This window comes from Antennarius striatus, chromosome 7 (assembly GCF_040054535.1).
Source record: "Antennarius striatus isolate MH-2024 chromosome 7, ASM4005453v1, whole genome shotgun sequence".
NCBI classification, from domain to species: Eukaryota; Metazoa; Chordata; class Actinopteri; order Lophiiformes; family Antennariidae; genus Antennarius; species Antennarius striatus.
Genome location: NC_090782.1, coordinates 19547918 through 19564475, shown reverse-complemented (window position 1 = coordinate 19564475; position 16558 = coordinate 19547918). Strand labels below are relative to the sequence as shown.

The following is a 16558-nucleotide window of genomic DNA, read 5'->3' as shown; positions in this document are numbered from 1 at the left end:
ACATTTATACACTTTTTACATTTTGTTGATATGAAAGTGAATAAAAGTAAGGTTTTAAAATTGTTTAATGAAAACTGCATCTTTGTTCATGCTTTAAAGTTTAACAGAATCTTAACACAATGACCATCCATTAAATAAAAATAATTTAAAAAGACACATTTCATACTGTAAGAACAGAAAAACATATATACTATGCATGGTGGATTAAAATTAGTCGAAATCAATGCCAACACATCATTTTCCCCGCAAACTTTAAGAAAGGGTCGAGCTGGCGGGGGTACTTATGACCCCTGCTGGATAAAAGTATAAATGCAGATTCTGAACTGAAATCCAGCAAATTGAAACAAATTTAGTAAATTTCTTTGTTATACAAGCGAGTTGCGGCTTTGTTTTACATCTAATTGACTTAAGACAAAATTAAGGGAAATACTTTAAGAAGATAAAATTGTTTTGGCTCAATCTTATTAGTTGTAAAAATCGGACACAAAACAATTCAATAGAATAGAACGCCTTTAATGTCATCATACACAGGTGGTACAACGAAATTCTTTCGACATCTATGATGCAAAAAAGACTCGGGTTCAATTATAACTATTAAATATAGCTACAAAAAACAAAACACAGGTGCAAGAACAAGAAATTATGAGAAAATATTTTCAATGAGCCATCATGATTATACGATGTACTGTGCAGTATAGAGGGCTGACTTCTTGACCCTTTCCAGCCTGAGAGCAGCTGTTAAACCACACCAGCATAGTATTGGAAAGGATGCTCTCCACAGAACACCTGTAGAAGGACAGCAGCAGGTCTTCTCAGGGACCTATTTTATGTATTTATTTATGTATTTATTTGTGTATATATTTATTTATTTATTTACGGTATTTAGTCAGTTTATTTTTCTTTCCAGACATGTTATTACAGCAGATTTCTCTTTTCATCAGTTTTGGAACATCACCAACAACATCCAAAAAGAAAAAAAAAAGGGTTGACGGGAGGAATTTTGATTCCTCCATTCAGTCCAATCGGCGTGTTTGCACACGTCTTTGTCAGTTCTTGGAGTGAGTCCAATTTTATTGATCTTTCTGTAGTCCATTCCGAATGACGTTTATGGACAAGTTTATGCTGTGGGTGCCGACTGAATTTCTTGCTTTGTGTGGCTGAGATGATGTTGAATTCTGTTCCTGTCCCCATTCTTAGTCACTGGTGTCAGCATCAGTAATTTAAGAGTGTGAAAGACATTTCATGTTTTGTCAACGTTTTCCTGATAAAAACAAATAAGGTATTTATGAAGTAGATATCCACATGTTAGTGGTGTGATGCCGATCAAAAATCGAAATCTGCATCCAGATGAACTGTTTTTCTGTGGATGCATTTTGTCAGCGTTAGTCTCCTGTAGTTTGAGGTAAATGTATGATTTTAAAGCGGTTCTTTTGTGTGTGTTTTTTTTACTGCCTGTGGGTCTGAGAGGACTGCGATTTCATCTGTGCTGTTTGTCGTGAATATATTGTGCATTTGACAACAAAGTTGAACACGACATCAGGGCGGCGCAGTGGGTAGAGTCGTCGCCGCCGTGTCGCGGCTCCGGGTTCGCGTCCCGCTCTGTGCGGGTTTGGGAGTGCCTGAGCCATGACATGAACAGGACCCATCCTCTGAATACTTTCTAAAACTTTTGTCCGCCACAACAGAAAATGGTTGAAAATCAAGTGCAATCATTTCAGTCAGTTCCTCATCAATTTTTTTTCTGTCTTGCTGGAGTCAAAGACTTCTGGAAAAACTCTCATAGAGCTCTGGGTTCGCCAGCGAATCAAAGACTGGGAGTCGGTCGGGAGCTCTGAGGCCCCGTCCACATGATGACGGACTTTTTTTTAAAACGCAACTTTTTAAAAAGGCATCGAAAACGATTCGCGTCAAAACGACAGCGTTTTTTTTAAAAAAAAAAAATCTCTGTCCACACGTAAACACACCAGTGCGTTTTCGAAGATGGCTATAAGCATGCCAAACCATGTGGTGGCAGTATTGAGTCAAATTTTATCCAATAGGAATCCTCTGTTTTGTTGTCACAACACACGGGCCCATTAATATGACGTCACAGCGGTTTTCGTCGCAGGCAAGACGTCAGCGTTTTTAAAAAGCCCCGGGGATACGCCGTCCACACGACAACGCAGATCCAGCGTTTTTTTAAAAATCCACCTCAGCCAGCGTTTTGAAAAAGTCGCATTTTCGTTCCGGATATCTGCGTTGTCGTGTGGACGGAAGGCGTAAACGCAACAAAAAAGTTGCGTTTTTAAAAAAATCCGTTATCGTGTGGACGGGGCCTGAGACCGTTTCGTTCGCGAACGACTCTGAGAGCCGGCTCTTCGGGACCGGCTCTTAGACCGTTTCGTTCGCGAACGACTCTGAGAGCCGGCTCTTCGGGACCGGCTCTTAGACCGTTTCGTTCGCGAACGACTCTGAGAGCCGGCTCTTCGGGACCGGCTCTTAGACCGTTTCGTTCGCGAACGACACTGAGAGCCGGCTCTTCGGGACCGGCTCTTAGACCGTTTCGTTCGCGAACGACACTGAGAGCCGGCTCTTCGGGACCGGCTCTTAGACCGTTTCGTTCGCGAACGACACTGAGAGCCGGCTCATCGGGACCGGCTCTTAGACCGTTTCGTTCGCGAACGACTCTGAGAGCCGGCTCTTCGCGACCGGCTCTTAGATTGTTACGTTCGCGTCGCCCAGTCTAGGAGTGCTTGAGCCATAACACGAACAGGCCCCATCTTCCCCAAGTCCCAAGAAGCCACCAGGAAGCATTGTTTAAGTATGTATGGAAAATCAGAGTTTTTATTAACAAGAACTAAATATCAAATAATATGTTTAATTCACTTCAGGCTGGACTAATACCAAAATAAAAAAACAAAACGATCCTATCTGTAAAAGAATGATAATTAACCTAACAGAAAAACAAATGACAGACTCTAACCTTCCAAACTAAATTAAACAGGAGGAAAAGAATCACCAAACAAACCGGCAGCCCACCCCTACTTCTCAACCGAGACTAAGTAGTTCATACAAAACGGCATGTGGCTGGTTGGAAGATGGAGAGGTTGAGAATCCGCTGCGTGACGCCCTGCTGCCACCAGAGGACTGTGTCTTGGATCCGATACCCGATGAGGCCTTGGCGCAGCCAATCAGGAGAAGGAACAGGTGCGCTTCCCCAATCACCGTCGGGCGATGGCACAAGTCAATCTGCATATCTGTATACGACAAACTGCATACAGAAAACATGGAGCAAGGGAACAAACCCAACACACGACGCTAGTCGTCACACCCCCACACCCAAGAATTAAACGTTCCCCTATAATGTTTAATTCCAAACAAAAAGACCAAACAAACTTTTTTATGATGGTCTTAACCAGACATTGGAGAGGAGCCATCACATCGGAAAAGGTTCTGCAAAAAACCACGATAATGTAACGCACTCACTGCGCACTCAGCGCACTCAGCGCACTCAGCGCACTCAGCGCACTCAGCGCACTCAGCGCACTCAGCGCACTCAGCGCACTCAGCGCACTCAGCGCACTCAGCGCACTCAGCGCACTCAGCGCACTCAGCGCACTCAGCGCACTCAGCGCACTCAGCGCACTCAGCGCACTCAGCGCACTCAGCGCACTCAGCGCACTCAGCGCACTCAGCGCACTCAGCTGAGACACAGTCGACAACACCACACATATTGACCAAACACGTGTGGCTTCAACAGAAAAAAAAAGCGGCTCCCCTAATCAGGTGCACTCCCGCCGTTCACTCCAGAGAGCCGGCTCTCAGAGTCGGTCGTGAACGTAACGGATTCAGAGCCATTACTTTCGCGAACGACTCTGAGAGCCGGCTCTTCGGGACCGGCTCTGAGACCGTTACGTTCGCGTCGCCCAGTCTAGAAGTGCTTGAGCCATAATACGAACAGGCCCCATCTTCCCCAAGTCCCAAGAAGCCACCAGGAAGAATTGTTGAAGTATATAAGGAAATTCAGTTTTTATTAACAAGAACTAAATATCAAACAATATGTTGAGCTCACTTCAGGCTGGACTAATGCCAAAATAACAAACAAAACGATCCTATCTGTAAAAGAATGATAATTAACCTAACAGAAAAACAAAAGACAGACTCTAACCTTCCAAACTAAATTAAACAGGAGAAAATAATCACCAAACACACCGGCAGTCCAACCCTATTTCCGGTTTGTATGACTAAGTAGTTCACGGCATGTGTCTGGTTGGAAGAGGGGATGAGAGTCCGCTGCCCTGCTGCCACTGGAGGACTGACGTTTTCGATTAGCATATACCCGGTGAGGCCTTGGTGCAGCCAATCAGGAGAGGGAACAGGTGCGCTCCCCCAATCACCGTCGGGCGATGGCACAAGTCAATCTGCATATCTGTAAAGCAAAGTGAGCGTACAGAAAACAGGGACCAAGTGAACAAACCCGACACACCCACGACGCTAGCAGTCACAAGAGTTTTCATGTTCTCCCCGTGTCTGAGTGGGTTCTCTCCGGGTTCTCCGGCTTCCTCCCATCTCCAAAAACATGCAGCTGCAGGTTAATTGGCTACTCCGAATGGACTGTAGGTATGTTTGCATGCGTGGTTGCGTGTCCGCGGTGCACTGGCGTCCAGGCTCAAGCTCCCCGCGACCCGCCACAGCAGGTGAAGCGGTTGTGAGTGAATAAATGAATGAATAAGACATTAGACTTGTGGTTTTGATTGTGATTCCTATCAGTGCATGAAGATACCCGGCTTCACGACATCGCAGATTTTTAGTAGGTAGTCACGTGATACCGTACACGTACGCTATTGGCTGACAGCGTTGCGTTCCCAGACTCACTTCCGTGTATTAAAGAAACACTGAAAAGCGCTTTTAAAAAATATTATGGGAAAGGGAAATATATAGATGGTTTAATCGCAGTTTAAATTAGGGTAAATAATTAATAGTTCGTCACTATATCACGGAATTTAGGGGTTTTTAGCGGCTGGTCCTGGAACTCATTAACAGCGAGTAACGAGGGATTACTTGCGGTCAATTACTATATTATATTCTTTAACACCTATTTGTTTGCTGTATGTTCTAATTCTATCATTTTAAATTTCGATTCGTCTCATGCCCCCAAAAGGCCAACAACTGTTGTCCCTAGTTCATCAACCGACTGCCTGAAGTTTTATGCAGAAACTCAGCATTTAAAAGAAAACACATTTCATTGGATGATAAAGAATGTTCACTTCTATTTATTCCTTCCACATCTGAGAGCACTTTCAACCCCAGGTTATGACAGTTCACTTTACAGATGGTCATCAGAGATACAAGGTATATAACTCATCAGTCGCTCCTCGGATTCCCTGATACACAATATACAAGCAGGCACTCAAATTTTTTGCAAGGCACCTCAGACTTCTATGTCAATTTGTTGGCACCAATAAAAATATTATATGTGCAACAGTCCTCAGCAGAGAAAAAACAAGATACTCCAAAAATAATTGAAGCGAGTGAAACGGAAACAGGCAGCTACATATTTCAATTATGAATGCATCACAATCATAACACTATTTTCAATACACACAGATCTGGTATGTGGTTTTTTTTTTTTAGTAAGTGGTACACTGCATATAGTCATCTATAACCACAAACGTGAGATCATCCTGAAAGGCAGAAAAAGGGTATGAGCTTATAAAACACGGGGTTAAGAACCCGCTATCCTCTATAAAGCAGCTTAACCTTCACTATGTTCACTCCAGTGTTTATTCAGACACAAATGACTTCAGCCGTTGGGTGCCAAACAAACAAAATGAGTACAAAAATCAGGTTCACGTTCATTTTCGTTCTTTATGCATTGCTGACAAGTTTTTTTTAATAGTATTGTAAACACAAATTGTGATTTAAACCTTTTTTTGTTGTTGCTAACAACAGAAAGCTTCACATATATTTGGAGGAGCATCACACCACTTGTTCTGGGGCTTAAAGCAATCCAGCCGATCTCCTGTCCCTGTTTAGATACAGCGTAAAGACGACGGCCATCCTGTTATAAAATATAGTAGTCTGATTAATTCCAATGTGTGAACAGTCATTTCTGTCAATCATCACTCAATCCAGACCTGCTAAAAGTGAAAATTGGGGTCTGTATCTGTAGACGTCTGCTGTATTTTATTGTTAATTTTCTGTGTCAAGATTTTTCTGGGCGTAAGCATTTGTGCAGCGCTGAGTCGTCCTCAGCTAATAACAGCTGCAAGTCGGAGCTCTATAAAATAATAATGACACTGTGTTTGTGTCTCCATGAAGAGACACAGGGACAGGATGAACCCTATACTGCAGTCATACAAAAACTGGTTGTGCAAAGATCAGGGCCTTTTCATTTCATTTTGACTGCAGACCACATGAAATCACTTCTCTCTCTCTCTCTCTCTCTCTCTCTCTCGATCTCTCTCACTCGACCCTTGAGCCATGGACAAGTCATCCCATACTGACAATTTTGTTGCTTGCAAATAGCAACCAAAATATTCTATACATTTCCACTTTAACTGACAAACAGCTCTTGGTGTGATAAGGTTTGGAATAGACTGAAATAAACATATGAAGTGAAAGGAGAAGTGAAGCAGGTTTAAATAAGTGAACAGCAACAGCGAGACGAGGAGGGTCGGTGTGGTCAAAGGCTCATCAGAGGTTCTGTTGGAGGAAGTGCAGCAGCGTAATCTCGTAATGTTCCCCAGACTCGGGACATCGGATGCTGTGTCGCTCATTGGGGTAAACCTGGGAAAACAGACGAACCAAAAACAACTGATTCATTAGCAGTGGAAGGGCTGTTATTAAAATTCACCTCTCACTTTTAATCATAAGATGATTCATCAGGTAATCATCAGTTTGTGACAGATGATTGATGGTAAATCTTTTCATTTTAATTATAGGAAACTGAGCATATAAGGGCAATTCTCCTACCTGCAGACTGTATGGCTTCCCCGCCCGGATGAGTTGAGCCACCAGGAAGTTGGTGTGGAAAAAGTGCACATTTTCATCTAGAAACCCATGCAGGATCAGCAATCTATTGGGTCTGCACGAACAGACAGTTGTTAGTTCATCACATGTTCACCTCTTGCGTAACAGGTAACAGATATTGCAGCTATCAGAAAGAACCAGACAAGAACACTTCAATTTATCCTTGTGTTCGCTTCTAACTTGCAACTAAAACTGAACTATGATGTCATTTTCATCAAACTATAAAGATCACACTTGTTAAATTATAGACAGGTGAAAGAGAGAAGTCAGAGTCCAGTGTTGTAACTGGGGGATTGGTGGATATGGTAACTGAACAAACTCACTCATTGGGGAGTTTGTCAACATGCAAGGCCACAGAACAAGCTTCGTATCCCTTCTGGTTTTTGTCAGGCGTGTCCAGATATCGCTCTGTGTAGCCGGTGTCGTAGGCCATCCACAACGTCACCGGAGCTCCTGCTATGGCAACCTAAAAACACCCAAAACTTTTTTTATTAAAGTGAACACAATGATGTGGGAGAAGTACATAATGTAGCTCCAGCATAAACAGATTTGACCTTGAAGATGTCAGGTTTGAGGATGAGGCCCATCAGCGACAGAAAGCCTCCGTACGACCAGCCGTGGATGGCGACGCGGGTCAGGTCCACAAACTTGTACTTGTCAGCTATGTAGTGCAAACCCTGGACTTGGTCTTCAATCTCCACCTGACCCTGATTGGAGAAAAGAGAGACATCAACTCACTTGCAGTATTCATCCATGTTTACGATACCTGAAAATTGCTATTTATAACAACATAGTTAGAAAACACCAAAATCATTCAGTACATTAATGGCTTCTATAAAAGCATGACAACAGTTCTCTGTTCATCACTGCCCTCATTTTCTTTCTCAGATCTTGGAGGAGATGATTTACCATTTTGTCCTTCACAGCACCTTCAAACTTGAGCCCCCGCTGACAGGAGCCCCGCCCATCGATGACCAGCACAGCATAGCCCAGAGATGCCAGCGTGTTCAGTCGCAGGTACTTCACTCCTTTGTATGAGTTGTTAACTAACTGAACCTGAAAAACAGGCATTAGTTTGATGGCTGTTGTAAATAAATGAAGTGTAAAACATTGTTTCGATGTGACTTCGATCAGATGGAACTGGAAGGGAACAAACCTGCGGGCCACCGTAGACAAAGACAACGGTGGGATGCTTCCTGCCGGGGACCAGGTTGTGCGGTTTGTACAACAGGCCGTACAGCTCAAAGCCAGACTTCCCCGTGAAGCTGAAAATTTCTGGAGGAGTGTACTCGAATGGGAAACCTGGAAAAACAGTCACCGATAAAAAACAAGAACCAAGGGAGTCAGAGACTGAAGGGGAACTATAGTAGTCGCACATGGCGGCGCATTGTTGTTCGTATCTACGAATGTTCATAAGTCGGATGTTTGTATATTGAGGACTACCTGTACAAATTGAAGACACAGGTTTTAAACACAGGTAACCCCCCACATAAGCAGGCGAGTGACTCGTTTCACACTGCCACACTGCAGTTGGTCAGATTTTAGTCAGGTTTTCCAATGTGAACGGAGCTCTGTAAACAAAGTGTTAAAGCTGTTTTCAGTACCAGACGACTCCATCATGCTCGCCCAGAACTGAGGCTCTTTGTGCAGCGGGTCGCCGTCTGAGCTGCTCAGCTTGTAGATGTGTACGCAGGGCGTTGAGGTCAAGTTGCTATAATGGCTGACAAACATGTCAAAGGTCTGTATGGAGAAAACAAAGATTCAAAAATTACTACTAACATTTTATCTGTGGAGGACATTAAGTAGAAAAAAATGATTTTTTTGGTACAGACTTTTTGTCTGCTTGGGGTTTCCCAATGAAAATGTTCAAATATAAAGACTCATGTTGTCCAGGTAATCTATGAAACACAGTCAACCCTCGGTTTTCGAACATAATCCGTTCCAGAAGGCTGTTCGAAACGCGAGTTGTTCGAAATCCGAAACTATTTTTCCCATTATAATTAAAGTAAATAATTTTAATCCGTTCCAAGTCTAAAAAACAACTTTTTAAAGTTTTTTTTTTTTACTGTTTTACACCATAAACTGCACTGTATACTGTTGACCATAAATAAAAAGGGGTAGAAATAGACACTGTTTTATTTTAATAAAAGATATCCTATCGAACTTTGAACACAAATTCGCTACGGAGGAAGCATCCTGGGCATTCGAGTTCGCTCGGCTCCCGAGTGAGTCGCATTCAGGTACGCTCGGCTTCTTTCGGTTTGGTTCAGAAACGTAAAATTCTCAGATTTTCTGGTCGAAAACTGATTTGGTCGAGAACAGAAGCGTTCAAAAACCGAATTTGACTGTATGTTAAAATTCATTTCAATCATAAATAAAAACTATGTTTAGTGAATACAGCAATCAACAAGTTGTTATTAATGTAGATGGTGCTAATTTCAGAGAAAAAAAGGAGTAGTGTAATACCTGGCTCACAGAGCAGCTGTGGGAGAAACCAGGTTTGGTGAGTCGGATAATTTCACCTGGGGAGTCATAGCTCACAACATAGAGGTGATGCTCCAGAGGAGAGTCTTTGGTTCCCTGGAAGTAAACCAGCTTTTCTGCCTCGTCCACCCAAATCTGAGGACTGGATGATCGCTGGAAAACACCACAGCAGGAAAAACTGCTTTCATAGTTTGTTCAAATGATTAAAATTCTATTTGTTCACGTCTGCTGATATATTTTCACTTTGTGTTGTAGATTTATGACCTGCTGACCAACATATTCTGTATGCGCCTCAGGTCAGAAGTTGTGGCGCCTCAGCAAGCCTAACCAGATACGTGACTGTTACCTTTGCTCCGTGATTGGCCAGCACCTCCCACTCCCCACTGGTTACAGTCACCTCCTCTTTGATCAAACACTTGAAATCGTCTGGTTCAGAGAAGGGAGGAGAGAAGTTAGTGTATGGATATGCAGATAAGATCAATTAACAGACATTAGGGGATATTATAACTTAACCCTGATACAACTGGTTTCTTCTGGGATGACAGAACTCATTTTAAAACATTTTCCTGCAGCGCCTCGAGGAGAGTTTAAAATTCAGTGCAGTAAAGATTTACTTACAGTTAAAACTGAAAGACTTTAGCGACAAAAAAACTACAATAGATCCAGCAGATACAAATCAAAATGTTGTTGTTTTTTATGGAATAAAAACTATATAACTCAAAGCAAGTGTTTTTGGGCTGTGTTGATTTTCAATTAATCCATCTTCTTAATTAAATAAGGGATCAATAACAGTGACATCTTCTCAACGGACACACTGCACACCTCTTATTTATTGTATAGCCAGTGCTCACTGACAATGTTACCTTCAGAGTGTGTGTAGCCTTTGGCCCATTTGTAGCTGCCCCTCTGTAAGACTGAAGTGATCTTATACAGGTGGCAGAAACCTGTTTTTGATTCATTTACTGTGATGAAGGTGATCTCATCATCACTGGTTTGGATAAATGGATGGAAGATGTCATGAACCTAAAAAAAATAAAAAAAATTGATCTTTAAACATGACGTTTAAAGATCCATTAAATCGTGAAGTGGGTTCAGCTGGGCCTCACGTTGATCCAGATGTCGCTGGTCTCCTGGTAGATGATGAAGGGATGAACGGCCTCTTCGAGGGCCTCCAGGCTCTTCTGCCTGCCTGCTTCATCCTGATGCACAGGAATGAAGAGTGCTGGAGGAAGAAGCACCAACTGCAGGTTCTGCTGCCGTCGGTCCATTATGACTACCCACATGCTGAGGAAAAGGAAGAGGTTTCAACATGCACTGCACGCTGATTCATTTAACTCGTTTCTGCGTTTTAGAGGTTCGCAAAGGTTAAAATCTAAGGAAGTTTTTCCATCTTTTGAGGAAGATACTTACTATCGACCATCATTTGTCCATCCAGCTCTGGTGATGTATTCAGCAGTAGGGAACAAGCTGGTGAAGGGAACAGGTAACTCCTTTTCTTCTGTGCTGACAATCTGAGGCAGAATCAAACCAAGATGTCAGTTGAACAGCATTTCTACAGAACGTTCTGCTAAACTTGACATTTTGTGGCATTGCACATGCACTCACTTCGCCAAAACTGTCGATCTTGATTTCTGCTATTTTGAGAGTAGTATTGGGATTCTTGCTGCCTGGATAAAAACAAAACAGAGTTACTTAAAAGCATATTAATCCTTTGTGATATTAAACCAAGAGTTAGAGCTACCTGCACGTGGGTATCTGTAGACGTCTGTCTTACGATCCTCCAAAGCCGGAGATGGAACATGAATGATCTCGACTTCAGATTCGTCCACCTCCTCATAAAGAATCTGCAGAGTCTTACCTCCATCTGATTCTGAACCAGACAGACCAGTGAAACCAGTAAGAGCTTACAGGAGAAAACTTCAAGAAGGTGGGAGCAAACTACATGGGTCAACTCATTATAATTACGATTGGGTAAGTTTAATAATCTCAATTATTTGTTCTGATATGGTTATGATTATTATTAATAATGAGCACTCTTACTAGAACATGGATAAACATTTTGTTTCTACATTATTTACTCACCTTCATGGGCAACTGGTGACCACCAGTATCCAGTGAAGCGGTCAAATTCCTCCTGTGTGACAAAAGTGGCGACACCAGCTGATTTGGTGTCTTCCTTTGGGTTATCGATTCCTAAATGAATACAGAGAAAAACATGAAATGCAGAGGATGTCCACTGAAGACATACTGTACATATGTATTCTAAGCTGACACAGATAATTGGAACTCTTACGTCCTGAAACCCCTCATCTGGCACAAATCCCAATTACAGAAGAAGACAAATTTAAAACTTTAATAATGGAAACAAAAAACAAACTATTGACAAAAGTTCCTGAATAGAAAAAGATATATTTTTAGTACTCTGTTGTTGTGTATAGAAGATTTTGTGTATAGAAAATTCTGAACCGTTTTTAAGTCACAATCCCAAATTGAATTGTGACAGATAGATGGGGGAAAATGTGTGCAGGGTTTGATGAAAATAAAACGGATACCAGATTTAAAAAAATCAGAGAAGTGAGAAATCCTAACCTTTATGACAGAATGTGAGCCTCCTCTCTTCACCCGTCTGAATGCTCGTTACCCAAATATCACTGTTGCTAATGAAACCGATAAAGTTGGGATCCCCATGGCAGATCTTAGGATCCATACGTGTGCCTGAACAGTGACTCTTAATCTCAACAGGCTGAATGGGAGAATTCTGTAGAAACACACAGAGAGAGAATGGTTAGCATATCAGGTGGAGAGGTAAAATACTAGCAAATCAATTCATTTCCATTCTAGTGTTTGTCCAACAGAGGATTTCTGAGACAGGATCTCTCAGATTTGAAAAAAACTGATAACATATTGTTTTGTTTTTTGTTTTGTTTTTTAAAACCAGTGCCATCTAGAGGTGAATTCGTGAAATGCAACCATGGTTATTTTTACTCCATAAATTAAAAATAAATTGGCATCTGTACTTATCACTGCACAAAAAGCTGAGAAGAATTTCACTAAATGAATAGTCAAAAGGTAGCCAAGTGAACCAATTCACAAAAGATCCAAGATTCTCACTATGAAATTCAATAACCAGAGACAGAAAACTAATTCTGGCCTTGGGCTCGGGGCTGGTTGAAGTTTTCACTTATTAAGTGCAATCATCAACCCTTTGTAGCAGCCGGCATTAGCGATGAAAGTCTCACTTAACTCCTTTAACTCACAATAAAGCTGTTGTTTCCTCCATCACAGCAGTAGTACAGGCTGCTGTTGGCCTGGAAGATGAAGAGGCCACTGGGACGGTGGTAATCATAGGTGGTGATGCCGGACACTCCCAAACGTTTCCTCTCTCTCAGCAGCTCCTCTTCCCGGGAGAAGCCCCCATGGTGAGGGCTGGCCTGAGGTCAGGGGTGACAGGAGGACACACAACGTGACAATGCTGGCCGAGTGAGGGCAATGTGAAAGAGTTTGTTCAGGGCATGGAAAACACACAAACAGTTAAATTAAGGAGATAATCGACATGTACTGAAAAACAGAAGAGCTCTGTGAGAAAAAATTCTCTATACAGGTAGTCCCTCAAGATATAAACATCTGACTTGTGAACACCTTTACTTTATTTCATTATGTGTTGTCTTTATATCCTGTAGTAATTGTTTCTGGTAAATGTTAGGGAATAGTACTTTCTTATTTAGAGTAGTAAATGACCTCAAATGACAATTAGAGATCGAAATTTAATAAATAATGACTTACGGACAATTCAGTTTAGGATCGATCTTTCAGAACCAGTTGTGTTCGTAGGTTAAAGACTACCTTGTATATGGAATCACTAAAGGCAACTGTAACAGTAAGACAGTCAAAAATGTCAATCCCATATTACCTATAACTTTTCTGTGGCGTGAGTTCTTCAGGTTATTTTGGTTTTGAATTAAAATTACAATAGGTTTATTTTAAAAAAACTGATCCCTTTTCTCAAACCTGGTTTGTCTAGAATCAGTCAATTTTAAATATCGGAGAATGGAGGAAGAAGGCTGAACTCATTCTCACCTTAAAGTGATCCAGTAGCTGCTTCCATGACAAAACCAGCAGTCCATCTTTGCGGACCTTCTTAGGAACATCTGAGTAGAGTAATGCATTTTCCCTGCTGGCATAAGGCATTCCTGTATAAATAGAGCACAATCAAGCAAGCACTTCCTATTTTCCCTGAGAGATCTGATCAGAGTTCAGCTGCAAATAGCCTGACCTGCTTTGTGTTCTGGTCTATCTTTTATACAATGCCACAAATACTTTTGCTTTGAAGTAAAAATGGGACTCAAGTCATTTAAAGTATTTGATAATACTTTTAGCTAACATTAACCACCACACATCAAAAATCAAACTGGACCAACTGAAGATTGGGCAGCAAAATTCTCTTCTGAGTTAAAAGTGTATTTAATGTATATGAATTAAATTTGTATAAGTATCACACACTAGAACAACCTACATGTCAGCAAAGAACACCAACCACTGTGGAGAAATTGTCTGCAGTAGAACTAATGCAGAAAAAATGGCACAAACTGAGTGATGTTTCCAGATGACCGTCACTATTTCTACTGCCCATTCTAACTAGATCCACAAGTGAGATCACAAGTGAGCCTGAAAACCGATGCGCTGTGGGTGGAAACACTGACTCACCAGCTGTGTCCACAGATTCAAAGCATTCAAAGTGATGTGAAGTAACTGAATCTGCAGGTTAACAAGTCAGCACTCAGTCTGGGTATGATTTGTATTCAATCTATTTATGAAAATGCCATTATTTAGCATTGAGAATGTTTAAAATGCTGATGCTACCTGGAACTACATACTTTTACTGTGTAAGGTTTCAACTGTAGGGCTCACCTAAGTAGTAGATGCGATGGGAATGTGGACTGGACTCATCCTTCTGTATGAACTGGAAATCATGAGGTGCCTTGCTGATGACTAAGCCTGTGTTCTTGCGGCTGTTGTGGATGATCTTCCGCAGACCTTCCCATGTATGCTTCTCCACCTGGAACTGGGTGGGATTCACATCCTCCATCTCCACCACCTCTGTGCTGTCAGAGAGCTCATCCACCCCCATCATGCCTCTCAGTACCCCTCTGATGCTGTGAATAAACACTCCAACTGGTCAGGGAAGACTCATCTACAGCTAATCGTGAAGCAAAAATGATATACAGGGTATTTGTTGTCTGTTCACAAAAATCTAGGAAAAGAAAAATGTTCATAGCAGAATGTTCCACATCTTTTGGTGAAGACTGAAAACTGAAGACAATAATAATAATAATAATATTATTGTTATCATTTAAAAAATTATTAAAAACATTGTTTTTCTTCTTTTTCTTCTTCTTATTATTATTATATATAGTTAATTATTATTAGTATTACTATTATTATTGAACTATAAATAATAATAACAATGGTAATAATAATAATAATAATTTTTATTATTATTGTTAATAATAATAATAATAATTATATTATATTAATACTATTAATATTATATTAATTATTATTAATACTAATAATAATTAACTATATATAATATAAATAATAACAATGTTAATAATAATAATAATATTTTTTTAATAAAATGTAATTTCATTAAAACAAAAACATACCGAAAATATAAAAGCTGTGAGAGAAACATACCTGTCGTGTCTGTTTTCTGCTTTATCTTCAATTTTCAGCCTCTTTTCTCTGTGCATGAACCGTTCAACAACCACGGACCACACCTGACACCCTGTGGCAAACAGAACACACCCAAGTGAAGAAGTTTCTTCCATGATATAGCAGATTCAGCTGTTTACATGGCGACACCTGGTCTAACTGATTATCAAATCATTAAACAGGATGTTTTAGGTTCCAAACCTTGGCCATGCCCTAGGCTAAGCTCACAAGCTTTGCTGAGGTGACGTCCCATTCAAAGCAGACGTCTGTGCTGCTTCATCAAAGAAGTGCTGCTCTTCAGTGGAGAAATCACTACGCTTCCAGCTGCATGTCACTGCCATTTCAATGTCTGTCTCATAACTATGTCAAATGTGACACAGTTACTCCACATTTTACTGTGGCTTGTATTCTGTAAGTTGTTGCCTGGAGCCGAAATGAAGAGCAAATTCTGCACCAATTCATAACTAAAATGCAGCTGAACTACATCAATTTATGTTTTCTCCTTCATGCTTCTTGTTGGGTAACGCTTCTAGTTCATGTCCAGCAAGGCCCCTGAATTAAAGGTTTTTTTGTAATCTGGTTGACATGTGATTTTCTTTTTTCCCCCTCACAAACCACAAATTGATAAATTTCATCACAAACTCACTAAACACCCCCACCTGTCATTAAAGAAGATGCTGAGAGTGCTCTTTGTTTTGGTGTCTACAATATTTGGAACACACATCTAGCATAATCTTATTCAAATACATGAGTCCTAAAAACATGTTGTGAGTTGCTCCTTTTAAAATAAGTTAATGAAGATAAAACAGTCCACAGAGTGACCCACAGCTTCGCACCGTACAGAAAACATCTGTCTTAGCATGTCCTCTCATCCAGCCTGATCAACACTGACGACACACAAACTAGTTAGCTTCTTAGCCGCCCATTGTAGCTGCCCAGTAGTTAGCGCACAGAAACACGTTAAAATGGTAAGAATAGTTAACATTTATCTTACATTTTCAGCCAGACGACACTGAAAGCGCTTTTTAAAAATTATTTTTAGAGGAGGACACTTGACGAAAACGATCAGTCTGAATGAATCCTGCCTTCCAGAGAGCAGGTAGCTCAGCGCTAGCAATGCGGAAGTAGCTTCGGCTTCAGCTGCGGTTCACCCAGTAACCCGGATGAAGGTTTATGTTCATACGGTCATTTTACTTTTTGCTATTTAGGGTATTAGTGTCCATTTGTGCCGTGGGGATATGAAACAATATTAAGTACCAGTTAGACTCACATTTACTTTAAGTCTGGAATTGCAAATGTTATGTATTAAAGGCGAGTTCAGTTGGTAATCAATTCTACTACTTTCATG

The 16558-nt window shown here is 41.1% G+C and overlaps 1 protein-coding gene across 1 annotated transcript; it reads right to left on the bottom strand.

Moving 5' to 3' along the window:
* Positions 1 to 5745: 5745 nt before the first annotated feature.
* On the bottom strand, positions 5746 to 16339 carry LOC137598606 (dipeptidyl peptidase 9-like). Its single transcript, XM_068318952.1, has 21 exons — positions 16205 to 16339; positions 15193 to 15283; positions 14404 to 14648; positions 13573 to 13685; positions 12753 to 12926; positions 12085 to 12253; positions 11578 to 11688; positions 11237 to 11365; positions 11101 to 11162; positions 10906 to 11006; positions 10602 to 10779; positions 10359 to 10518; positions 9842 to 9921; positions 9478 to 9648; positions 8616 to 8751; positions 8168 to 8313; positions 7921 to 8067; positions 7566 to 7718; positions 7335 to 7477; positions 6955 to 7066; positions 5746 to 6768 (listed from the first exon to the last, which is right to left on the bottom strand). The coding sequence occupies exons 2-21, from the start codon at positions 15246 to 15248 to the stop codon at positions 6676 to 6678; spliced, it is 2679 nt and encodes an 892-aa protein (XP_068175053.1). The 5' UTR covers positions 15249 to 15283; positions 16205 to 16339; the 3' UTR covers positions 5746 to 6675.
* Between the last annotated feature and the right edge of the window lie 219 nt (positions 16340 to 16558).